Source organism: Coffea arabica, chromosome 2e, assembly GCF_036785885.1.
Source record: "Coffea arabica cultivar ET-39 chromosome 2e, Coffea Arabica ET-39 HiFi, whole genome shotgun sequence".
NCBI classification, from domain to species: Eukaryota; Viridiplantae; Streptophyta; class Magnoliopsida; order Gentianales; family Rubiaceae; genus Coffea; species Coffea arabica.
The window spans coordinates 1,667,994-1,694,319 of NC_092313.1; the positions used below are offsets into that span (position 1 = coordinate 1,667,994).

General features: G+C 37.7%; 4 protein-coding genes across 5 annotated transcripts; 2 read left to right on the plus strand and 2 right to left on the minus strand.

Moving 5' to 3' along the window:
• Positions 1-184: 184 nt before the first annotated feature.
• Positions 185-3,754, plus strand: LOC113729975 (uncharacterized). The gene is made up of 2 exons (XM_027254362.2): positions 185-407; positions 1,222-3,754. Exon 2 carries the CDS (start codon positions 1,505-1,507, stop codon positions 3,425-3,427), a length of 1,923 nt encoding a protein of 640 aa, XP_027110163.2. The 5' UTR covers positions 185-407; positions 1,222-1,504; the 3' UTR covers positions 3,428-3,754.
• A 1,034-nt stretch (positions 3,755-4,788) lies between these two features.
• On the minus strand, positions 4,789-6,614 carry LOC140036492 (TATA-box-binding protein-like). The gene has a single exon (XM_072078046.1). It carries the CDS (start codon positions 5,536-5,538, stop codon positions 4,861-4,863), a length of 678 nt encoding a protein of 225 aa, XP_071934147.1. The 5' UTR covers positions 5,539-6,614; the 3' UTR covers positions 4,789-4,860.
• A 310-nt stretch (positions 6,615-6,924) lies between these two features.
• LOC140036493 (plastidial pyruvate kinase 2-like) lies at positions 6,925-12,512 on the minus strand. The gene is made up of 12 exons (XM_072078047.1): positions 12,052-12,512; positions 10,988-11,275; positions 10,606-10,771; positions 9,865-9,999; positions 9,610-9,720; positions 9,395-9,483; positions 8,853-8,915; positions 8,604-8,779; positions 8,281-8,383; positions 8,004-8,152; positions 7,665-7,773; positions 6,925-7,368 (listed from the first exon to the last, which is right to left on the minus strand). Exons 1-12 carry the CDS (start codon positions 12,289-12,291, stop codon positions 7,261-7,263), a joined length of 1,737 nt encoding a protein of 578 aa, XP_071934148.1. The 5' UTR covers positions 12,292-12,512; the 3' UTR covers positions 6,925-7,260.
• A 1,311-nt stretch (positions 12,513-13,823) lies between these two features.
• LOC113729977 (uncharacterized) lies at positions 13,824-26,265 on the plus strand. Of its 2 annotated transcripts, XM_072078048.1 has the most exons (20): positions 13,828-14,107; positions 14,230-14,382; positions 14,473-14,632; positions 15,715-16,033; positions 16,893-17,030; positions 17,107-17,299; positions 17,391-17,521; positions 18,466-18,675; positions 18,937-19,103; positions 19,971-20,049; positions 20,977-21,474; positions 21,591-21,952; positions 22,280-22,363; positions 22,444-22,548; positions 22,879-23,097; positions 23,339-23,407; positions 23,567-23,794; positions 24,735-24,836; positions 25,139-25,231; positions 25,679-26,265. In XM_072078048.1, exons 1-20 carry the CDS (start codon positions 13,855-13,857, stop codon positions 25,944-25,946), a joined length of 3,831 nt encoding a protein of 1,276 aa, XP_071934149.1. In that variant the 5' UTR covers positions 13,828-13,854; the 3' UTR covers positions 25,947-26,265. The 2 variants fall into 2 exon arrangements, with proteins under 2 accessions (XP_071934150.1, XP_071934149.1); XM_072078049.1 differs by lacking the exons at positions 24,735-24,836; positions 25,139-25,231; positions 25,679-26,265 and adding an exon at positions 23,957-24,412 and having other exon boundaries at positions 13,824-14,107.
• Positions 26,266-26,326: the final 61 nt, after the last annotated feature.

Sequence of the window (26,326 nt, forward strand, 5' to 3'; positions counted from 1 at the left end):
CATAAATACATTTTCAAATCCATCTTTTTATATTCACAACTATTTTTTTTACCTCACATACATCACATCACAAAAAAATATTACAGTAATTATTCTAAATAATATTTTATCCAAACACTCCTATCTTGCATTGGTATCGTTTCCTTTCCCTTTCCTTCCTTTCCTTCAATCCAATCCAAACGGTACCTTAACGTGTGCCAGTGTTGGAATCCATTAAATTTTCTTACACATTTCCCCTTCCCTCCTTTTCTCCACACACTCCACAACCCCTCCTCCCCCCCTTCTCTCCGTCTGTGTCTTTATCTTCGTAGGATTTGCTGGCACCGCAAAACCCTAGTTATTTCATCAAAGCTGTGTCGGCTTATTCGATGCAATCCTGCACCGCCAAACCCCCAATCAATCTTAAGGTAATTCTGAACTTCGGATTTTCATTAAACTGTATGCTTTTAATTGAAATATAATCTTAAATTTGCCAGTTGCTAGCAGAAATCAACTTGAGGGAGGTTTTAATTACTTTGGGTGCTCTGCAAGAGCTTTTCAGTCGCGAAACTGGGTGCAATAAATTGGGAAAAAAAACAGCTGTTTTGGTTGACGCATAATAGCTATTTTAGTATCCGTCGTCTTGATTATTATCATTTATGATTCATCTAATTATTTGGCGGATGCCTAGTACGCGTTTGCTTAATTGAATTTTCCTGGTAATCTGTGGAAAATTATTTGGCTTTTTGTTCGCTACCACCTGAACATAAGTTTTCTTGCTAAAACTTTTTTTTTATTGGAAAGTTTTCTTACTTTTACGCCCTTTCCTGGTGTTGCTTGTCCTTTTCCATTTCTTGATATGGGCTCGGATTTTATGCATGATTCCTCATTTGTGGGTTTTTGTACACTAATATTGCGTGCAGAAGGCATCTTTTCTTATTTAGGCCCTGTTTTAGTCTCCCTGGCTTCATGCTTAGTTCTAGATTACTATTATTAAAATAATGTTTGCAAAATTGTGATTATCAGAAGTATGTTTACCTTATACCAATGCATTTGTCTTTTTTTATGTAACTTTTCAGAGTGTTAAAAGTAACGAGTTTGTGTAAGATGTTTCAATATGGAAGTGCTTAAATGTTCGTTTGTGATTTTTATTTTTTTATTTTTTTGGTGGACCTGAAGTTATTGTACTTTCTTTACTTTGGTACACTAACCGTGTAAATTGGGTGTGTCTTTTTGGAACAGGATGATTTGTGATCAAGAAACAAAAGCGTTTCTCAACCTATAGTTTTACAGAGGTTTTGATTAGGTCAAGTTTTATTTGAATTTTTGCAATGGATCGCCGGGACACATCAGGTTTTGTCAGCGGTGGACTATGGTCATTTCGGCAGTTTTAAAGTGACCATTTTTCTTTTCCAATTTTTTTCAGCTATTCTTTTCCATTTGTTTTAGACCCTTATAAGTCTGTAAATCCATTGCTTTGTAAATTTAAGTTGGTTTGGGCTATCTAACCGTGTGTTCATACTACATGGACAAGGCCCCTGTACATTGTAGTGCTAATTTAGCCGAAGTGTCAACTGATCTGAACAAATTTGTTAATGTTCAATCAAGTGACTTTGCAAGACCTGTATTAGGGTTGGATTCCTATGGTGTTGCAAACTCTTATTTTTCCAGGGGAAGCAAGAGAAAATGGGGAATGGTTGATGGATCTTCTTTGTTTCTTGGTTTGGGCCACTCGTCAAGTTCTTGCACTACAATGTCACCTGGGAGAGAAATGGAAGAGGATTCTTCTATTCATCTTGGTCTAAGTATTGATCTTCAGCTCGGAAATCATAGGGCAAATTATGCAAATCAGCTTCCCTATATCACTGCAAAAGCATATGAAGCGAGGAGGCCTGAAGTAGATCTGGAGTTGAGTTTGTCAACTGGACCTGCTGAATCAGATGTTACTACCATTACACAAGGATCCAGTCCTCATAAGAATAAAATAGAACCTCCAGCTTCGGTGGCTACAGTTCAACTTGTGGATGAAGGATCAACATCATCTCGATGGAAATGCGGGCCACTTGTGCCTCCTGTGCAGAGTTTGGGGACCTTTGCTCTGGGTGACCAACTCAACAGCTGTAATAATCCAACTCCGCTCACAACAAACATCTCATCTGCCTCACTGGCAACTCCTAGAAACTCAGTTTCCTGTGCTTCTGGGGCAATTCCTCAGCCACAGCGACGCATCAATGTGAAAACTTGTAGGTTTGAAGGTTGCGTAAGAGGAGCAAGAGGTGCTTCTGGCCTTTGTATTGCCCATGGGGGTGGCAGGAGGTGTCAGAGAGCTGGATGTCAGAAGGGTGCTGAAGGCAGGACTGTATTCTGTAAGGCCCATGGCGGAGGTCGGCGCTGCCAACATCTTGGATGTACTAAGAGTGCTGAGGGGCGTACTGACTTTTGCATTGGTCATGGTGGTGGTAGACGCTGCAATCATGGTGGCTGCACTCGTGCTGCAAGAGGTAAATCCGGTTTATGCATTCGTCATGGGGGTGGCAAAAGGTGCAAAATGGAAAATTGTACCAAGAGTGCTGAGGGGATTTCTGGCCTCTGCATCTCCCACGGTGGTGGCCGTCGTTGCCAGTATCCTACCTGTGCAAAAGGTGCTCAGGGCAGCACAGTGTTCTGTAAAGCACATGGTGGCGGGAAAAGGTGTACCTATTTGGGATGCACAAAAGGTGCAGAAGGGAGTACACCTTTATGTAAAGGACATGGTGGGGGTAAGAGGTGTACATTTGAAGGGTGTACCAAGAGTGTGCATGGGGGTACATTATTTTGTGTAAGTCATGGTGGGGGCAAGAGGTGTTCCATGGCTGGTTGCACAAAGAGTGCACGGGGACGCACAAACTTCTGTGTTCGTCATGGTGGTGGAAAAAGGTGTAAACATGAAGGATGTACTAAGAGTGCCCAAGGAAGCACCGACTTCTGCAAGGCACATGGGGGAGGCAAACGATGCTCCTGGGAACAAGTGGGATCTGAGTTTGGTGGTCAAGCTACTGTTCCGTGTGATAAGTTTGCTCGGGGAAAATCTGGCCTTTGTGCTGCCCACACTGCCCAGGTGCAAGAAAAACTTGTTCATGGTGATGGTGTTTTGATGGTTCCCATACTTGAAAACCGGCTTTTCAGCAAAATGGAAAGGATGAAAGGGGTATTTGCGGTTTCCAGTGGCACAGATTCTACAAATAGGGGAGCAATTTCAGTTGGCATGAGTAGTCATGGACATAAAGACGCATGCTGCCGGATGCCACCACAAGATAATTTAGATGAATTTTCTCTTCCGGAGAGTAGGGTACACGGAGGAAGCCTAATGGCCATGCTCAGAGGTGGCACATCCTTTCAAACTGGCAACAGTACTGTGCATGGTGATGAAGTGGGGAGGCGAAAAACTTATCCAATATCTGACAGCTGAGTGAAAGCAAAATTTAGCTTCCGTTATGTTCAGTATTTGCTTGAGGAAATGTTTTGTGTCATTCTTCTGCATGTCGACCTGTTACTGTGGAAGTAGATCATAATTATGTAGTACATGATGATCTTTTGAGTGGTTGTTTGTAACATGGGTAAAGTCCTTATGACCTAAGCTCAGTCGTCCGGTAGTGGGGGGTTTACAGGGTTAAGTTTATAGTACACTTTTCAAGCATGGTGGCAGTTTTAGCTTCTAGGTGTATCCTGTAAATACTCATTGTTAAACAGTAATATTGTGAATATTGTTTATATTTACTTAGTTGCATTTACTGCATGTGTGTGTCTGCTGTTTGCTCGACTTTAAAATAGCTTGTTTCCTTGTCTGGATGTTTGAGCTATGGAACTTTTTGGCCATAGCATGTTCGGGTAAAGAGAATGACCTGCTTTAGAGTGAAAAGGGGGAGGATACAAAATTGAATAGGAGAAGATAGCAGCATGTACGTACTGTGGCGCATTTCGACAAAGATGTTCTATAGCTTTCATAATTATAAGGGCATTTTCCCCTTAAACGAGCTGAATATGGTTGAATTGAAAACCATGTCAACCAAGTTATGAGTAGACGAACCTGGAAATTATATTCTTGGAATTAGATATACAATGCTATTTAAACTTATTTAACTCTATACTAATTCTGGATTTAAATTCTGGATCTGACACTTGGGGATGGGAAGGGTTGGCAGGAGGGATAGGAAGATTTGAAAAAAAAAAAAAAAACCTATACTAATTCTGATGGCTGGGCAACAACAAATCATCGAATTCCATTGTTTAGAATCAACATCAAATTCCTGATGTAGCTGGCTATTGGTAGATGTTTTATCAGGAGCAGTTGCAGGTACAACTTGAGAAGCTGGATTTGATTGCAGAAGGGGAAACATTTTTCAAACAAATTCATCTAAAAGAATGAATCTAAACAATTTTAAGTCTCCGAAAGGTTTACTGAATTTGTGTTTCTATATGCTTTGTTTTTGTTTTGATGACTTTCATCGTTTGACAATTAACTTGATTGAATTACAGGGTTATCCAAACCCTTTCAAAGTTCTGTATTGAATTACAGGGTAAAGTCGAAGGGTAAGATACGAAACAGAAATTAAAACAAGGAGGAGGCCGGAAATGGAAGTTACAAAGTTGGTTTAAATCACGCATTCAATTTTTTATCCTTTATCTGTTATTATTTCTATACAAAACCGGATTTTTGTCCTCCTGAGTATTTTGTGATGTTTGATGTGAGGGAAGATTTCCAAGATGTTACCAATACATTCAACCGTGATTGAATAAGAAAGATCAGAAGCTTACATGGATGGATCAGAATACCCAAACACAGCATAGTTGGCTGCACCAATATTCACAGTTGCCAGTAATTTGCAATTTGTCAAAGTCAAATCAACATAGTTGGTTCTTCCTCTTGAACTGTGTGAGCACAGGGTATATGTTGTCGAAGGCTTTATAAGTGTCATCCCTCACCTTTGCTCCCGTGAGGATGATCTTCCCGGACGCAAAGATGAGAAGCGCCACATTGGGATGCTTCATCCTGTATATCAAGCCAGGAAACACTTCTGGATCATAGGTTACAAAGGCCGCATGGGCACAAGCCAAATGTTCAAGTCTGATAGGAAATTTCATATCAGTAGATCCAACAATGTTCTGGATCTTGAAATCTTTAAACTGGACTCCTTTGACCCCACACTTTTCAATGATCTTCGTGTATCTCCTGGCTGCAAGCTTAGACTGTGCTTCACTCTTGGCCCCGGTGCAGACAATCTTTCCGGTGGCAAAAATCAATGCCGTGGTTTTGGGCTCCCTAATCCTCATGATAACAGCTGCAAAGCGTCTTGGATTGTACTCTGCATTACGAGCATGCATGGCAATGGCTTTTAGGTCCAACATGCAGTTCAAGTTGACTGTTGAAACTATGTTTTGTATGGTCGGTTTAGGAATCGTCCCAGATGAGTTCTCAATGAATCCAAAATCAGCCATTCTTGATTGCCCAGTGTTCATATCACACGCAGAAAAGAAGAGAGGAGAGAGGAAAAAGAAGGGCGGCGCCGTGCATATATACATAGAGCCCAGAATCCTGAAAGCCAAGCCGTCCTACACTCCTACTGGGAATGGCGGGGAACGAACAAGAAGTCTCGTGTGTATGGCTTTGATCGAGACACTTAAAAGAGACAGGACTGTAACGAAATCGACATGCGATAATAGCTTCCCGAGTCACAAAGGGCGCATGACTACTGGTTCTGGTTCCAGGGGATACATTTGATATTTTATTGTACATCTCCTCTCTTCTAAGTGAAGCGAGGTACGAAGCTATTCGTTCTCTAGAACAATTTATAGAATTCCAGTTTGGAAAAGTTTTTTTGTTTTTTTTGATTATTTTGGAAGTGCACTGCCAACCCCCGAGGGGAGGGGACCCAAATCCATGCTATGATTGGGTCAGAAGAACTCTCAAAATTATACTACTAGAACTAGTGTACTACTAATCTTGTGAAGAACCTACTCCTTTTAAGCCTAACTTTCGTATTCTATAAAGCTTAAAAATCTCCTTTTTATGAGTCACGCAGCAGCAGAGCAAATAAATATTAAAGAAGAAAAACAAGAAAAAATCCTGGCCATGGCTTTGCTTTACCAAGACGTCGTGCTAAGGGAGCCAGATTATATCTTGAGGGAGCCTTACCTCGACATTCAGATTAGGGGTTTTCTACTTTCCCTATTTCACCATCCTATTCTGCTCCGCCAATAGCTTCTTCTGGCTCCAACCTTTGTTGTCATTCTGGCTTGCTAATGCGTACAAGTCGCCATGACAGCGGGGGAGATCGACTTCAGTAACTACCCTGCCATGATGCTCCAAGTTCCGACTGCTGCTGTTCCCAGCTTCAGTAGAATGGAGAACTCGAACTCCACCGCCGGGCACTACGATTGTAAGGATGATAATTGGCTCTGTTAAAAATGCAAGAGAAAATGTTTTTGACTCCTCAGCATCAGTACTCGGATAAGAGTCCATTATGCGGCCTGAAGTGATCGAATCCATTAAAGATCTTAGGGACTGAATCCATTTGCTCCAGTCTCACATGTACGTCTTCCAGTTGGCTGAAGAACACGGTAAGTAATTTTTCAGCACATAGCCCCTCAAGCATCGCATCACTTTGAATACTGTTTCACAGATTTAATCCGTTGAGATACATTTTATGTTCGTCCGTGAGATAATCCTAGTCGCAACAAAATCCTTCATAGGAAATGCAAGTTAATGTAGTATTACATTGGCTTCACATATGCTAAATGCTGTGATTCACGAAATCTCCCGAGTTTTAAGAAGCGATTGTCAAACTCTCTGTCTCCCCGCTAGCCCCTCGCTCCCTCCCTCCCTCCCTCCCAAGAAAAGACTAAGTTGGGAGAGGGGGCTTCAAAACAATCACTCACTACCATAAACGCTAGTAGAAATTAACTAAGTAAACTCGGAAAAAAAATATTTCATGGATTAAAAAGTTCATAGCATCCATCTTAAATCTATAAATCCATTACAAGCTTGAAGAAACTTGCTAACAACAGATTACAAGCAACCATTTGGGGGTTCTTTATAGAGGAATCGGCAAGGACTGGTAAAAGGAACCGGAAAAATACAAGGAGCAGGAGAAGAGAAAAATATAAGTAACAAATAAAAGGAGTCTAATGCACATTTAGAACAAAGTTACGGCGCCAGCAGATGATGACTGGTACATCGCAATCTTCCCTAAGTGAAGTCATGCTTCTTGTACGAGTCATCCCATGATATCTCCTTTATCCAATCTAAACTTTCCTGACCTGAATGTTATGAGTGGAATGCAACCGCCAGATTGGTTGCGTACCACTCTGTACAAGAGCTACTTGTTCTCCTGCCTTCACCATTCCTTGTTTCTGTAAATTGACAGTGGATAGGGTGTAAATACACAAGATCATCTCCATGCATGCACATACACACGCGGGCACCCAGCACACACACACACACACAAATGAAGGACATTTTAACTATATGGAAACCCACAATAACATTCTACGGTTATTATATGGCTTAGGACTATTGATTGTTTCAAACCAATAAGCAAATGGAAGTTCAGATAAAGTCAAGATGAGTGGTCTGTAGAAACATAATATTGGAAGACATGGGGAATTAGGTTACACATTAACAAAAACCAATGAAAGATAAGTCTCACCTGCAACAAAGTCAATGCATTAGAGAAGGTCGTCTCAGCTTCATCCATGAACTCCATGTAAATGGGACAAACACCTTGGTACAAAGCCAACCTCTGTTGTACTCTCTTCCTGTACTCCAATTGCATGATTTGGTAAATCAACTCAACAAATGCTTTTTGAACCATATGAGCTTAACTCATTTATAAAGCTTGCACATTTGTTAATGAATACAAGTGGAAGAACATAGAAGTTGAAGCCTGCCTACAAATGTCGACAGTTGAGCATCAACCATGTTCTCTCACCCACTTAGCTCATAAAGTTCTATTCTACAAGTTTCATATCGAAAAAATGAGACTTACTCATTCGTAAACGCAAATATGGTGCCAGAAGGCCGGTAATGGCTTAGAAGGATAGCCATGAAACCAGTCCTGGTAAAGACAACGATTGAGGTTCCGAGGGTGTTGGACATCATTGTTGCATGGAATGCAAACATTTCACTCATGTGTTTCTGTTCAGAGTGGGTGTTTGAAAAAAACAATCAAATTGAGCCCAAATTAAAGCTTGATAAACTTATCAAGAGTGGCAAGCTCATGAGCATGGAAGTAGACTAACTTATGTATACAAAGTCAAACTAACCTTGAAAGCTTGACCCAGATTATGCGGTCTTTCTCCACCAACCATTGTTGCTTCAGTGCGCAATGAAACAGTGTGCATGACCTTTACTGCTTTCAAAGGAAACCTTTCATGGAAGTAAAATCATATAGGGTTTCAGGCAATGAAAGATTGCTATATAAACAGCCTAATAGGGTAAAATCAAAATATTTAGTCTCAATTGATCTGGATGCAAAACTTGTATCAGCAAACTTAAAAAGGTTCACTGCTCTGCAGTAAACCCCTTGACTACATTTTACCTTGCGTGACATTCAATTTTTGTGTTAAAGCAAATTTAGTTTTCTTACTTTCCATGAGCTGTTTCTCCAGAGAGCATAACTGCATCGGCACCCTCTCTAACAGCAATGGCAATATCTGATACCTCAGCTCGGGTAGGTGTCGGGTGAACAATCATGCTTTCAAGCATATTTGTTGCCACGATAACAGCTTTCCCCATACTACGGCATATCCTGATTATTTCTTCCTGTAATGAAAAGCTTTCAGAAGCTTACCGACAAATATGTTAAAAGCTAGTAGTCTTGGAAACTTATAATTACCTGCAACAGGGGAACCTCCTCAATTGGCAACTCAGCACCGAGATCTCCTCTTGCAACCATTGCCTGAGATAAGATAAGCAGGTCTGGTAATAAAGACAATGTCCGCTTTCAATGTAAGAGACAGGAAAAAAAAAAGAGGAAAAAAAGAGAATGGGGAAGCAATGCCACCTACATGCCAAGACAAGGCACAGGGTGCAAGAGTTAAATAATACATTAGGAAAAACTCATAGTAAACTCCACATTCAACAAAACAAACCCCATCCTTGGCAAACAGGGTAGGGTTCCTTTCATTTACATGACATAGCTTCATGACATGACTCTTTTTGTAAATCTAGCAGTTGTATCCCCCAAAAAGGGCAAAAAAAATCTAGCGGTAGATATACAAGACGACTATGACTATAGTCAAACATAATGACAAGGCATAATTATTTACTACATGTGAGTGCCCAAACCCAAGACCAATTTCTGCTTGCTCAAGAGCTAATATCATATTTGTTGAATCAAAAAAGGGCAAAAAACAGAGCAGAGACTTGGGTAATTACCCCATCAGATGCAGTAATAATTGAGTGCAAGTTTGGTATAGAGTCAGCACTTTCAATCTTTACAATCACGTGAATATCTGCACCAGAGCCTGGAGAGCCCAAAAGAAGATTATCAAGTATACAAATGAATGTGGAACATATTAATTACAACTTATCTTTACCAATTCTTTATCTATTTTTCTAGCACTACTCAAAGATAATATACGTAGTGTTACTTTGGAGATAATTCTTCAATTCATGGACCACTGCAGCATCCTTGACAAAGGAGACAGCATAGAAATCTACTTTATTGTCTACTCCAAACTTGATGTCATCCCAGTCCTTTTCTGCAGCAAATTACAGGACCAGATTACTTTCTTTGCAAAAGAATAACTTTCAACTCTTCTAGCAGAGATTATAATCCTGCACATCGCATATGCGGCAGCACAGACCCCCAGAAAAGTGTCAAGAAAATGATTACTGGGTCTTACCAGTAATTGATGGAAGTGTAGCACTTTTTCCCCGAACGTTTAGATGCCGCCTGGATTTAAGCTCTCCACCATCAACAACTTCACATTTCACTGAATCTTCTGTCTTGGATGTTGCCAGCAGTGACATCATGCCCCCTATAAATAAAGATTATTAACAAGCTGCAATTGAATCCTCCAAGATTTATGGACAGAAGTTAATACACACGATGTGTATCATTCTGTTTAAGCTTTTTGCACATAGTTCAGCGCAGTAACTGCTGCAAATAATGCACATCCCTAAGGATTTCAGGACAGTAATTGCAAGATCACTCGCATTCAATAAGATCTTTCTTAAAACCAACAGTTTGCATACCTAGAAGCATAATACAATGTAAATTGAAAACAAAGCTTCACTATTTCACATTCATTTCTTCCTTTCGGGTATGAGGCCAAAACTATTTCATTATTCTTTTGGTATTGTGGATTTCATTATTCTTTACATTCATCACTTTTTTTAGTAAATAATTCTTTGCTTCAACTTAATGACTACGTTCTTTACGGAGAGCAAAAAATTGACGAAAATAAAACATTTCTATTTACCACTTTGGACTTTTCACACTTATCTCGCTAATTGAAATTTGTGGTGAAAGATTGAAAAATTTTACATGATAGCCAGCAGAGTGAGGTCTGCGTGTGTATAGCTTTATTTACATTCTATCAATAGTAAAACAAGTTAAAGTAGAAAAAGAAAAGCTGGCATACCATCAACAAGAAGCATGTCCCCTACTTCAACGTCATTGACAAAATCGTCGTAGTTAACACTAACACAATCAGCAGTTCCCACCCCTCTCTTGATTGTAAAGGTGAACTCCTGTCCAGGTTGTAACATGATTGGCTGGGGCAAATCACCACTCCTAACCTCTGGACCCTGCCACATGTTAATCCAATTGAGCACAGGGATATCTGTAGGTGGTCAAATACATATGTCTTTTACTTCTAAACTTATAGGACCAGTTTCTTGTTCTTCTGACATTGAAAAAGTATAAGCACAAATTTCACGGTTAATAACAACAAATTATACACATATAATGGGAAAAAGATGCATGCCTGTATGCAGACATGGACTTGACAAGGATATACTTGCCTTAGTATCAAGCATAATGGCAATGACGTTGTCCTTTGCTTGGGCATTGTATTCTTTAACCAAGTCAATTACTTTTTGATGAGATGCATGGTCTCCGTGGGACATGTTCAGACGAGCAACATTCATCCCAGCCTCAGCCAACTTCCATATCATTTCCCTAGTGTTGGTGGAGGGACCAATTGTGCAAACAATTTTTGTCTTGCGTCTTACTATAGGCTTAGACCACATGCCAAGTGATGTGTCACCAAATTGCTGAATCTCATGCAAGGGTTGAATATGCTCTTCTGTCTGATAGCAACAACATATTTAAACCACAAAAAATAAAAAAACGTAAGAGAAATGGTATTTAAAGTAATGATATATTTGTAATCATCACAAAAATGCAGTCAGAGGCCTAAACAGTCTATGACTTCCTCCCCAAAATCCCCAGCCCCCTGAAAAAGAAAGACAAAAATTTCCTTTCCTTTTTGATGCTTTGCATTGGCTCTAGTATCCAACCTTGTTGTTTTTAATATTTACAAATTATTGCACCTAAAGATTCCAACGGATATACATCGTGTCTCATAAAAGGATAAATCAAGGAATTTCCTCCGACAGAATTCAGGAGCACATAAGAAGTTGATAGAGCTTTTTTGGCAGAAGAAACCAGTAGATGGACAATGGTCGCTGAATGCAATTAAAATCCCTCAGAAGGCGATGCCGCAAAACTGGCAGTGTAAATTAGGTTAACCAAGAGAAAACACTAGGAAGGAAAGCATTAAAAATTGGGTTTTTTTAGTCAAGTAATTTTCTGCAGATCACGAAATTATTCTCCCACCTGACAAATGCGGTTGATATATACTAGTACTATATGTCAGGAAATACCTTTCAAATTTAAGGTACCGCCACTTGGGAATTGGAATCCAAACTTTAATTATTGGCATAATATAAAACAGGAGAAAAGCAAACGAAATTCAAGCACGTTAGCATGGACATTGCCAGCCAGGAACTCGAGGGGGGTAGAAAAGGATTACAGATTGAAGCCAAGTAAGAAATAGAAAGTAGTCAGTGAGTTTGTATGAGACCTTGTGGGAGTCTTCGGAAGTGAAGGGAAGGACTTGAGAGTCGAGGCCTGCAGATCTTCTGGCAATGACGGGGATAGCAATAGTGCGGGCGGCTGGGCGGCTGTCCCTTTGAACACGGGGCAGCAGTTTCGCAGGAAAGGCAGAGGGGGGCTTGAGCTTCTCCACTTGGGTTTGCAGAGATCCAGAGGTAGGGTTGGCCAACGAACTCTGAATTGGCTGGGTCGCCACCACATGAGCCATTCTACTGTTTCGATCGCTGTTCAGTGAACCAAAAAACAAACGAGTGTTCGAGAGAAAGAATGATGAGATTACAAGGACGAATAGAAGGCGTTGGAAGGAAAATGGTTATAGTCCGTCCAGCGATGTAAGTATAAAGCGTTGGGGAGATCGCCCTTGTATTTGGCGGAAGTTTAGAGGAGGAGGACGCAAGTACGTGAGAGATGAAAATGAGAGAAACGGAGACAAGAAAGAATGAATGAAAGAAAGAGTCTATGGAAGCTAGCAGGCTGGCGGCTTCGTTTGTATCGAAATTGCAGTATGAAGTACTACCCTATATATGTATATGTGTATATATATATATATATATAGGTGGCGGATGGTGAGAAATAAGAGTACTACTAGTCTTACTATACGTACAAATTGTCGTATTTTGTTGGAGTAACTTCAACGTCTTCTTCTTCGAAGAGTGCAGCTACGTTGTTTTGCCTGGCACCGCAAACGAATCGAGTTGATATTTGGTCAAATCAAAATTCGACCTCGAGGTCACATCGAGACACGTTGAATTCATTCGAGTTTGTTAAAAAAAAAAAATATTATTATTATTATTTTTTTAAATAAATAAAATAGTGATTTTTTTTGAAAAATAATAAAATGTTAAATATATATATTCAAACAAAAAAATTATATATATAGCAAATTATTCTGATAGTCATTAAACTTTTCGAATAATCGAGTTTTGACTACTCAACAATTAATAATATATTTGTACCTACCAAACTATCAAAAATATAAATTTTGAATAATTCTGTTTTATTTCACTATTAATTTTGCCAATCTAACTATTAATCTTATGTCTCGTAAGTCATGCAAACCCTTAAATCTGGCAAAGTTAACGGTTAAATTAGATGGAATGGTCTAAAATTTATACTTTTAATAATTCAGTGGGTAAAAATATATTATTAATAATTGAATAGCCAAATCTTGATCATTTAAAAAGTTTAGTGACTATTTAGGTAATTTATTCATATATATGTATGTGTGTGTGTATGAATATATAATTGATCCAATTCGCGAGTTAACAAGTTAAATTTCTCTATATTTGAGTTCGAATTGAGCTTGATATCGATCAAACTTGAGTCGAACTTAATCGAGCTGGTTCGCCGGTGTTTGCAAGCAGCTTGCTTGATTTTTTTGCAGACCTTTCATCTCAATTTTTTTTTGAAATGTTTTGGCAGACTGTGAGGCTGAGGCCCAAATCTACTGTCTTCACCAGCATTTTTTGTCCACCCATCCAAGAAGAGACTTGTCACTAAGCTGACTCAGTGTACTGGTAGTGACCGCGGGGTGCAGTTGAAGGTGTAAGATGGGATGTTTTGAAGTTGGACCGTTTGACGAAGGAAACAAATATTGGTGTCTTCATGGACCCAAAAACCGATAGCCCAACCCAGCAACAACCCAAATGCCATGGAGGTTGCAAGATCGCGTAATTCACGACCCCCGGCCCCCGCCCCCAAAACAAAAAAAAGAAACAAAAAGCGCGGGAAAATGCGAAAGACGATTAGTTTTTGCCGCCACAAACCCCAAATGCTGAACTTAAAAAAAAACAAACGGGGGTTCTCCAGTCGAGATCCAACTACCAATCTCTCGGGTCGGCCCTTGAATTGGCCTCGATTTGTCACCTCCTCCTTTGAGAACCCCTTCATTTCTGAAACCTCAACATATCCTCAACTAAGGAGGATCATGGAAGGACTATCAATTATTTGTGCTGGTATAGGAATCCTCGAAGAAGACGACCACGGCAATCGAATCGGCTACTCCAAGAGCCAGTATTGCCTAGGTATTTCTCATTATTTTTAATAATAGTTACTTATAGTAAGCAAATACTGTAACAGAATGTAATTTTCTTTATTACTTACTATCCGGCGTTAATTTTCATCTCATGGTGCAATTTATGGGTAGATAATTTGAAGGATTTGTTGAGGTTTATGAGGCGAGATGATCCACAGACGCGAGAGGTTTTTAAACAAGTTTGTAAATGGAATACCGTGGGGAAAGATTTGATACCTATTATCGAGTATTGCCAAGATGACCGTAATTTAGTGTTAAATGCAGGTAACATTTTTTTTAAACATTAGTGTTCAATGGTTAATATATATGTTTGTCTTTGGAACTTGTTTAGGGGTTGTTGGATTATTTTTTCAGTGAAGGTTCTTGTGTTTCTCACGATGCCAATTGACCCAACATCCGATGATATACCACAGCAAATAGAGTATCTTTGGGGCGTAAAATCTTCTGTAACCTTTAGTCAGATTGTTCCCGTGATACTGTCTCTTTTGGAGAAGCCGTTGGAGAATTTGGAAAGGTGAATGATTTTTTTTTTCCGCTGCTGTCTTCTACTGGACGTCATATTTTATTCTGTATTGTTCCAGGGGTTGGGTGATTAATTCAAGATTTGATTTTAGAACAAGAACTTTTTGCAGTAGTCAAATAGGAATATATTGTCAGCTCTTGTAAAGGTGGCTTTGTATGTCGCTCTGCTGGCAAAGGTGTTTATTTGTAGTTAACATGTTTTAGCACGAGATTAAGATACATTGGCTTGTTAGAACTCCTTGTGCAAGGGGCATTCTTGTTTAAGTTGCATGTTATTAGGAAACTCAGTAAGAAGCATATAAATTAGGCTTTGACATCTCCACCTGGAGCTTCTGATATTGTCAGCTTGCCATTAACAATAACCTAACTGAAAGGGTGTGAAATTAATTTCCCTATTGGCAAGATTATCCTATTCTTCTGTAGAGTCAACTGGAACATGACTATAGAAGACATGAATGTCTGGGACACTTGTTCATTTTTTTTTTCAATTAAAAACTGATATCACTAGTCTCATAGATTAATATTAGCAACTTTATATTTAATTTATATTTGAATAGAAGTTCAAAATAATAGCGTTAGTGTCGTAGGTTGATACAACCAACTTTATTATTATTATTATTAATACTTTGGCTTCATTAGGCAAATTATGGTGGAATTCCTACAAATTGAACTTGTAGTTTTATTCTTTTCTGCACAAATCCTGGTCCACCTCTCTTCTGCTTCCCTATTCTGTCAGCAAGAATTTTTCTATCTTGATTGTCTGGCATTGAACAAATTTCTAACTATGTGGTATATGAGCATAACTTCATAATTTGGCGATGGACTCTGAATATTGGAAATATGCTGGTTTTCCTGCAAATGCAGAATGGGTAAAGTGTCTCAAGCACATTTGACTCAATGGTAGTTTGACTTGGATGGCTTTCTTTTCTTTCCTATTTCACATCATTTTTGTTTTTCATACTTCTCAGTTGCTGTATGTTCATGCAATTCTCATGAAATGATTCAGCTCTTTTGCTTTTTGATGTTTGATATTTGCCTTTATCTCAATCCATTTACTAATTCCCTGTTAACCAGTGAAATGTTCATGGAAGATGACTGGAAGTTGGTTCAGCTGGTGCTTACGCTATTTAGGAACCTTCTAGCTATTCAAGAAATATCAACCCAGCAAAAAGCGGGTGGATCAGCCACACAATTTCTATCTCTCAGAGACAGGTTCTTAGAGTTGTTATTTCAAGAAAACATGATGGAAATAATACTAGTACTATCACAGCATGTTGGTGGTTCTTGTGGCTACTTGCGTCAAGACAACTTGCTTTTACTGGAAACTTTTTATTACATATTTATGGGTCAAGAGCCAGAGTTGATTGCTAAAGCCTATTTAGAAAACTCAAAGGTTTGTTTATCTTCATTGCCTCCAGTAATAGGCCTTGTATCTTTATGTTTCATGCTTTGTGTAGCAGTGTAATGTCTGAAAGTTACCATAAAAATAGAACAGTGGTCAAAACTTATATAGAAATTGGAAATTCAAATGATTTTGTTATGGTAGGCTGAGCACTTCATTTTCAATCTTTTCTGAATTCACTTCAAAGAAGAAAGTAATATGTTGGAAGCATTTTTTTTTAAAAGCTACCATTGCAGAAACTTAACCTTTTATTTTGAGTTGCTGAGCATCTTGAAGTCAAGCATCAGACAAAAGGATAGCAGTTATTCTGAAACCAGTAAACACTGACAATTATAGGGCAACTAAATTCAAACTCATCAAATTTGGCTTATGGCAATGAGACAGCTGTAATTTTCACCAAAAGCAAACACAATCAAAAGTGCTTTTGTAAGTTTTTAACAATTTGCTCTTTTACCAGTTTTTTTGCTTCATTTTCCCAGAAGGGCCTCAGACAAAATGGCTTTGTTTCCCTGAAGCTTTCTCTCTAATTTGACAAAGGGTACATTAGGACAATTATGGATATATCTATACCAAATGGAAACCTTTTTTTCCCCTTTTATGGACAACACATATCTGATGATACATAACCCTCTACAGCTTGTTATCCAGTGGGCCTGACCTTGACTAGTTAAAACTAATTGGTAAACTTGATCACCTGGAAATGATATTAGTTGCATGGTTGTGTTGCTATTGATTTTACACTTAATTCTTTTTCAATCATGTTTATGCTTTGTTTCCCCAGTGTCTGTGCTATATACACATATATGCTAACATACACAACTTTGTCTATTCATATGATTTTGATTCCTAGGAGGATGAAAATGTTGAATCCTCACTCAAGGGTCTTAGCTGCATCATGCAAGCTGAAAAAGAGAAAAGGAAGCTGAATAAGCTGCATAACTTGGGTTGTTATTCACAGTTTAGCGGAACATTTACTCGCCTCACCATGGTATGAGGTTTACTCTGCCATTTGATCCTTTTGGGTTATGCACTCCGTTAGTAACTGAACAAGTTGTTTGCAACAGGATGGTTCTAAAACGTTATTTAAGGGAAATCCCTGTTCTGCTTCTCATGATGCTTTACTGAAAGCTCACAAAAATCATCGCGGTCCATCTAAAAGAACAGTATGGGACCATGGAAAACTTCCATCAACAAAAACCAAAATTTTGCAGTTGCTTCATGATTTTATTGACCAATTTCTATCAGGGGGATATAATGGTACGCAAGCTTAATGGAGTTTTGGATCTGTTTGAATCCTCCTTGTTATGCAATTCTGCAATAGTTCTCACCATCGGAAAATTCTCGCCAGTTTTGATGCAGTCAATTCGTGAAGATATTGATAAAGAATGTCATGCAATTCAAAACAACGATGTTGTCACTTTCTTTCAGGTTGCTTGGTTTGTTACTTCGTTCCAATATCACAAGTTCCTGAATTCAAAGGTAAAATATATTTGGGGAACTGAAAATTTTGTCTTAGTGTCCATTATATAAGTGATTTTGGTATGTACTAAAAATAAAATATTTTCCTTGCCATATATTTATTATATAGATGGTTGAAGTACAAAGAGAATTTTTTTTTGGCAGCACATTGGTTTTGTATTTGGTTGCTAGAATCTTCCTTGTTAATTTTTGCTGCTTTGTGGTTGGCTGAATTGCAAATGTATTGGCAAGTTTCTGTTATCAATAAATTGAGTATTGAAATTTTGAGCATGTTGATATCATTCCATTGTTTTATTTAAAGGTAATTTTGTTGTCTCATATTTAGAGTTGTAGAACTCTTTATGCAATTTCTTTTAAATGTTTGAATGCTTTAGTCTGATTAAAGAGCATATCACATGAACAAAACTGAATGGTGTCATCTGTCTGCATTTGCCTTGTCTGTTAGTAGACTTAATATCAGGTCAATTTTTATACTTAATGGCCAGATACTGATGGACTTTATTGCTTCAAGGGAAATAATTTTAGCAGTTTTGTTATGTTGGGTATGCACATTTCTTGGGCTATGTAGTGCTTTACCTGAATTTTATTTACAGTTAAACTTGTGTTGTAGATTATACAGATTTGAAAGATATTACTTTTTGAAAGATTATACAGATTTGAAAGATATTAATTTTTGATAGATGCATAATGCCACTCTTGGTTAGATTAGCATTAACGCCTTAAAATGATTTATCTTGGTAAGATAGTAAATTTGGTTTCATGCTTCAAGTCCTTGACTTCTTATTTAGAAAATCTTGAGAGGGGATTCAAGATGAATTAGTAAACTCTAAAAAATATCAAAAGAGTCTTCAGTTGCTGCATATCTCTAGCTTCATTTTCTTTGCTAACTATTGGTTAGTGTTTTATATAATTCTTGTGTCCTTTTGGTTTTTATGCCTCGACAGCCTTGTGTTCAAGTTGACGGCAAATCATCCATTGATCAGAATGCTGATAAAACTCTATTTGGGGGTACTATGTGTGGACCAATTGCTGAATCATTAAACGAGTCCATGTTTCTAGTTCTCATTTCTAAGTGGCGCTTTGCATTTGATGGCTTGAAGGAGACAAATGACTACAAAATGCTTTCTGCAGCTGGATCTCTATTAAAAATTATGGTGACTCGTCCTTTGCTTAATTTTTTACTGTTTTAGTAGCTTACAGTCTGTGGAAATGGATATGTTATGCTTTGTCCAGTACTTTGTTCCTTCATATGCCTGCAGATGTAGTGCATTCATGTTAAATTACCTTAAGCCCTGGACAATTTTGGGACATCATCTTGCACATGTATTTGAATTTTCTAATTTGTTTATCAACTCTTTTGCATGATCCATGGCTTGAATTTTGCTTTCTAACAGATCAGTTTTGATTTTGGACAGATCCGTATACTGGATTTGGTGCTCAAGCAGTCCCTGGAAGATTCAACAGAACCTAAAACAGCACGCATCCTTCTTTACAAGTTGTTCTATAACCAAACTGAAGAAGGAATGACTCAGTTTCTCCTCAACATGATCAAATTGTTTGATACACACAAACAAGCTAAAAGGTTTTCTTTTTCAAAGTCTATGAAGTCACATAAACTTTTTGACTTGAATCTGTCATTCCAAATTGAGTGTTATCATGGAATGTCTTGAATAGAAAGACAGATCTCCTAGATTTTGTTTACTTATCCCATTTAGGATTACCTATGCAACATAGACTACAATAAGGACAAAACTTGATGAGGAAATTTCTGTTGTTGACAAGAAACATCTGTGAGATCAGTTATATGCACATTGTATTAGATAACATATTAGTTTGGGCTGCATTTACATCTGTGCTTACCTTTTTCTTGAGATGGTAGGAGAAAGCGAGTGGTGGGCGATTTAAAGTTCAGGCCTTTCTTCTCCTTTATATATGCATATACTGGAAGTACCAGTACATTAACATGTAGAAAGCTCTATTCTTAGTATAAAGGTGGAATTCAAGTACAAAGACCATAGCAATGCCTTATCACTGTTCTTCCTGAATCTTCAAAGATGATTTATTTTTAAGCTTAATTTACCTAGAACAACATAATTGGGAATTGTCTTGTTTATGTCATTAAGGTATCACTAAGGTATTTTTCCTTGGAAGTCATTGCTTGGCTTATATGGCATTAATTTTTGAGAAATCTGTAGTTATGAATGCATTTTGGTATTCAAATAGTCAAATGGAATAAAAAGCTGAAATTACTAAGTCTAATTTGCTCATTAGGTAGTCTACAGAGAAAAAGTTATTATCTTCTATGGTTGAAAAATTTTAAAGCCGTGCCTTATTTTCTTTACTTGGCAAGTTCACAGAGTGCCAAGTTGCTATTTAAATGGTTTTCTTTTTCAGCTTTTGTTAATGTTCCATTTTGTTGCTAATAATCCAACTTCTTTGTTCTTTCCAGTGATTTTGCCGATTTGGTGGAAACTTTATATGTAATTATACGGCTCCTGGAAAACCTCCAAACACGCGGCACATTGAGGGTATGTTATGGTGTACATATAATCTTGGCTGGTTCTCCTAGCTAGGACTGATGTCAAATTTCTTTTTCAAAGGGAATAGTTCAGAATTTTTCAACAGAAATTTATTTCTTGTAAACAGCTGAGCTGCTGTTTGATCTTCTGGAGGTTAATTTGCTGTTTCACTGTGCTTTCTACCTGTCACTGTAATATAACCATTTAGATTTCTAGGGCTGACGATATGATTAGTTCGATGATGTCCATGTATTCTGGTCAACCAAAATCTTAAGGACATATTTTTCATCATAAACTGATGATCAACTTAATCTTATCATGCAAAATTTATGTTGATGTTCAACTTAGTGTTGCATGTTAAATTTAAGTAGCATTTTTACTTTTATGTTTCAGATTAAGTCTTTCTGAAGTTGCTTGCCTAGAATGACATTTCACATTCCAAAGAAGCTGAAAGTTATCTGAAAATATGAAAATATTCTGTGATGGACGCTGAAATTTTACTTGTATTACAATTAAGACTTTCAAAATTTTAATGATAAAAAAATGCCATTGAGCATGCAATTCTCTGTTACAAGGAACTTCATTTCTAGAGTCAAGGAGAATATGCGGATTCTGTTCTCAGACAGAGAGCTTGAATACATAGAAGAGATGGGTGTGTTTGGATTGAAATGTTTTGAAATAAAATGATTTGCTTCACAAATTTCAATCACCTTTTTATCTTCCAATCACTTTTTTTATCTCACATACATCAAATCTCAAAAAGTGCTATAGTAATTATTTCAAATAAATCATCCAAATAAATTCTTATCCAAACAAACCCACTAGTATTTTCCATTTAACTTTAAAATAGGCTGTTTCTAAATGGTTTATGCAATAATCAGCTTCTTATTAACTTTGACTTGACTTATTTTTTCTGGAATTTGTTTCATGCCAAAGGTCTCAAAAAGATCCAGAAAAAGGAAAGTGAAAAAGGATCTATTTAATGAATCAGTTGGAAAGGATGTTACTGCTCAGAATGAAGTTATTGGCCCCAGTTATGAACAATCTGAAGCTGTTGGCATTTTAGGAAAGGAAAAGGCAGTGGTTCATGATTCTGTAGGGACTACAAATGAAGATCTTAGTCAGGTTAGTCCGCATACAGAATTTGGAGCAGAGATAGTAAATTCTAAAAGCAAGCCAGAGGTGGAACAAAATGTTTGTCACGAGACTTATCAAGGAATAGATGATTCTTCTGGTGATGAGCAGCCAGTAACAGATGAAGTTGATTTTAACATATCCACTGTAGTCTCTGCTCTCAGTAACCAGACCATCATAAAAAATTTGTGTTGGTTGCTGAAATTCTATAAAAGCAATTCCCTTGGTACCAATCACTACATAATAAGCTTATTACGCAGAGTTTGTGAAGATCTGGAACTCTCTCCAATGCTATACCAGGTATCAACGAAAGATTTTGTTCTTGAATGTTGAAATGCATTTTTGTTTATCAATTTGAGACTAAGAGTGAAAATTAAGGCAATTTCATGATATTGTTTCTCTGAACATTGTTACAGTTATCATTGCTCACTACATTCTACGATATTCTGGAAGAGCAGAAGTCAAGGCCATGCAAAGAACATGAGAATATTGTTCTTTTTTTGACAAATTTAGTTAGGAGAATGCTGAGAAAAATGAAGACCCGCCCACTTCTTTTTGTTGAAGTTCTCTTTTGGAAAACACGAGGAGAATGCCACCTTATTAATGCTGAATGCATGCTGAAAGTGGTTGGCAATTTGAGAAAAGAAATTAGAAAAGGTGGATTGAATGAAGAAACTGGCTTGCCTTACGGGCAAGGATGGGTTCGGAGAAGTATAGCTGATGCACTTGGTGATGATGAGGCTGATATTATGACCTTTCATGAGGAGGTTGACGAGAAGTGAGTCATTTTTCTTGTTCACATTATGCAGCTAGTGTATTCTTATCTTTTTTTTAAATAGTGCATTCTTATCTGTTGATTCATCTTCCTCATTTCTAATTCCTTCACCATAAGAGGTATTATTTTCTTCTAAAAAATTTTAGTGCATATTTAAGAGGAATTTAAATTATTTTTCCAAATACTCTTAAGTTATACTGGGTACCTTTTAACTGCATGGACTGGCTGTATATGGAATGCGATTGCATTCGAATTTAAGTGGTGTACAGAATTCAAATTTGCATGGAATTATGAAATTTCTTGTGAAGCTAACATGAACTACAGGGACAGAAGCAAAAGAAGGTTTGCTGATGGGAAAGAAAGTATTGTTTCATTTTCAAACGATGAGGCTAGCGAGAAAGAACATGATAGCAGGTATTGATTCCACTGAGACTCTCTTTTTGTCCTTTTGATTGTTATGATCCTGTATAATTTCTAATTGTGCATTGGCTTAGGGATGGTCATTCTTTTGAGAAAGTGTCCAAAGGCTTGCAGAGAAGAAGAAAACCTCTCGTTCTTAATGATGAACTGGAAGGGAAATTTAGGGATCTTTATGAGAAGTAAGTTCACCAATGCCTATTTTTACACATACCAGAAAGTTTATTTTGGAAACATTCAAAACTGACTAATTTATTTATGCTGTATAATGTCAATTAGAAGTAGCTGATTACTCATCAGTTATTTTCTCTGGTAGGTCAAACTTACTGTTGCTCTCTGTATGTGCAATTTATTGTGAAAGACTACTAATCCTATGGCATTAATATCTGAAATATGGTCATGATAACATGAAGTCGTTACTTCCCTTTGGATTCTACTTTCTCGTTTGTTTATCTAACAAGGCTTTCTTTCTGTTTGATCTAAAACTGTTTATTTTCATCAATACTTTTCAGATATAAAAATCATGAAAATTGCTATCATCTGATTGCAAATGCCCTTGATGAATATGGGGCAAGAATCTCACCAATTCAAGTTCCTCGGACTCTTAAGAAACTAGGTTTACAACTCTTAAGAAAGAGAAGGATGTCAGTAGCCAGTTCTGCTGATGAACTTAGAGATGGTGAAATTACTCATCTGAGTGGGGATGGCAGTTCTTCATTGAGAAAACCACTGTGAGTCATTCTCCAACTTTGCGAAATTTCTGTTCACTCTTCCAGCTTTCAGCAGCTTGTGGACTGGAAGACTTGCCTTTTAGATAACTTGATATGAGATTATCTGCAAAATGTATACAAATAGGAAGATCATAATTAGGACGGGCTTTTTCTGGGCCACATGTTTAGTTGAATTTCTATTTACAAATAGGAAGAACATATGAATGCTTGAAAAATAAAAACATGTCTTCATCTTTCTCAGGCACACTAGAAAAAGAGTGCGTGCACTTAGTGAAGATCAGGAACAGAGGATCAAAGAGTTGTATGAGCAGTAAGTTGTTTTCATGTCTACACTTACAAGATGTGAAATGGTGGATTCTACAGAAGAGTTGTTCTTCTCATGGGGGTGGAGCGCAGTGGGGTGGTTGGTTGATGCATTCTAACAATGTGAGATTCTAAAGTTAACATGAACTTTCTTTGGGGTTTGAAGGTTTAAAGATCATAAGAGATGCAACTACATGATTGCCAGTGCTTTGGATACTGAGGGGTCAGTTTCCACCGCACAAGTTTCGCGCAAACTAAAGCAGCTTGGCCTTTTTGTCCCCAGAAAGAAGAAGTCAGACACAAATTTCCATTTGAGGGATGACGATTCCAGTGAACTTTCTGCAGGCAGTGCAGATGATTCTGACAATGCAACATTAATGTCGTTGAAAAGGAGGTAACTTCTAATTTCTTTTACTGATGCCAATAGAACAATAAAACTTGGCTTCAATAACTGATTTCTGCTTGTCAAATATATGTTTTATGGTAAACTCAGTGGACATATATAATGGCCTTCATTGATATACTTACATCACTATTATCCTGCTGTATTTTACAGGCCAATTGCGTCCCTGAATTATTATTCATGCTATATATATTCTTGATGTATCAGCTATATTATTTGCTTATTTTAGTTCTGCAAGTGTCTTCGTGGAGGGTTTTGACTTTTTGGTCTCAAGAACCATATGCATAGCTATTTTTCTTTACAGAATACCATGTTTCAGCCATTTGTCCACCTAAGCATAAAAGCTACCATGCTTGCTTTCTTTGTCCGATGCTCTTTTGCCTCCGATCCTTTAGTTTCAAACATATGTAGTACCACAATGAATATGTGCCTCCTGAACTTTTGAATTTTGTGTAACCAGTTAGAAAAGAATTTAAGAATCTTCTAGTGCAAATAGTGATGGTAACATTTGATAATTTGTCATTTCAAACTAGTTTTTACTGAGTTTATACAGTTGACAATTCAAAGACCAGTTAGGAAATAGTCAAAGTGCTAAATACTTTCTTGATGCGTAGATATGGCGGACAACTCCTGTTATGTTGTTCATCATGCTCCTGATTACCATCTTGGAGGCAAAGGAAGGAGTCATTTATCATCTATGTTAGTGTTGTAACCAAACCTGTTGTCATTTATTTACTTTTCCATTTTAAGAAAATAACATAGATATATTCTCACTGACCAATTAAATCACGAAGATTTTCATAATAACTGCATGATGAGCAAAATGAGGGACAGTTGAACCTTACTGATTATCTGCAAGGCAGGTTTTGTTTATGTTTTCACCCTAGTGCATTAGATGTGGCCAATCTTTTTATTCACTTGCTGCTTATAGGAGCAAAAGTGAAACTAAATATGCATCAAGACAGAACCAGGAGTCTGCAAGACAGCCATCACTGGATAATTCTGATGATGAAATGTTGCGGTCTTTTCTGCCGTACGTTCTCTCTGAGTTTCTCTCTTCCATTGACGTTTTGTTTACTTCATTCATTTAGATAAGATATTGAAAATGATTATAATTTCCTTCCCTTTCTCTTGTGTATCTAAATAGATGCTCATAATTTCCATCAATTCGTAGTAGCCATACAAAGTAAGATGACATTGTACAGAGCAATGATTTATAAACTTATATAATCTCTAATAAATGAGCTAATTTAGTAATGTCTTTGATTGTGAATTATTTTATGCATCTCAGCACAGATGCTAACCCCTTTTTTAATTTTTCTTCTGTTACTCCAGCAAAAGCCAGCAGACCAAAATTGAAATTACAGAAAGGCAGAACCAGGAGAATGGAGGAAAGTTGGACATTTCTGGTCATGATGAATTACTAAGGTACTCTCTCTGTCTCTCTGTTTCGATACTAGGTATTCATATTAATCAAATAAGTTACCTTCATTTTATTTGTCTTACCTTTCTGACAAGATATGTTGGGTGTTGATATGAGGTTTGAAGAGTGTATTCTTGAAGTTAGTTAGTCATTTGGGGGCTCCATGGCGGCCTCAAAAGGTTTCACATTTACTTTTGACTAATACCATCATTCTCATGCTTGGAGTTGAGTCACGTATAATACCAGGTTACGCTATATTGGAGTTGGGAGGAACATGACCTTAGAAATGGGCTGGCTTTCAAATTATAGCATAGATTGGTTGTTTCTTTAAAATTGGTGCAATTTGTATCTTTTTGGGCTTAGATGAAGTCCGAGATTCAAAATTAACAACGTGAACTAAAGTCCGCGATTGAAATTTAACTATAACTTGGAACACCCATCCACCTTGTCAGGGATGCAACAGAAAAATTAGCTGAAGTGAGAACCTTAGACATGGGTTCTGGCACATCAGAACATGCCGGCTTTGCTGAAACTGAAGGCCTCTGGGGGGTGAACCAATCCGTGAGCGCACTCACTAACGAGGCAAATAACAGGCAGCCTCAGAAGTTGCACGATGAATTGGCTGATTTTGAGGGTGAAGTCTCACCTGTTGAGTCCCAGAAATCCATTGTTTCAAGGAGGCACTTGAGGATGATCATGGATCTTGATGATGATGAATAACTGAAGAGAGAGAGACTGAAGGATTGCCACGTGTTGCACTTTGGATGGCTATATAATTCACATGTAGTTTTGCGTTTGAATTATCTGTCTTATAAATTTGGGGGGCTGTGTAAATTCCTGGCCGGCTTACAGGCGTGGGCCGAGGATCTACTTTCCACCCGCTTGTTCCTTCGCTAAACATGCTTCAGAAATCCAACCAGAAATTGTTTTGTATGCCTGTCTCGGTTTTTCTTAAGGAGTTGGTCTGACTGCTAAATCAGTCAATCGGGCTTAATTCTATTCCAATTGAACCATTGAAGTTCGATTGAGCATTTAATAACCCTATTTTTTTTTTTTTGGAGAAATATCCATGCCTGTCTTTAATCATATCCGCAATTCTA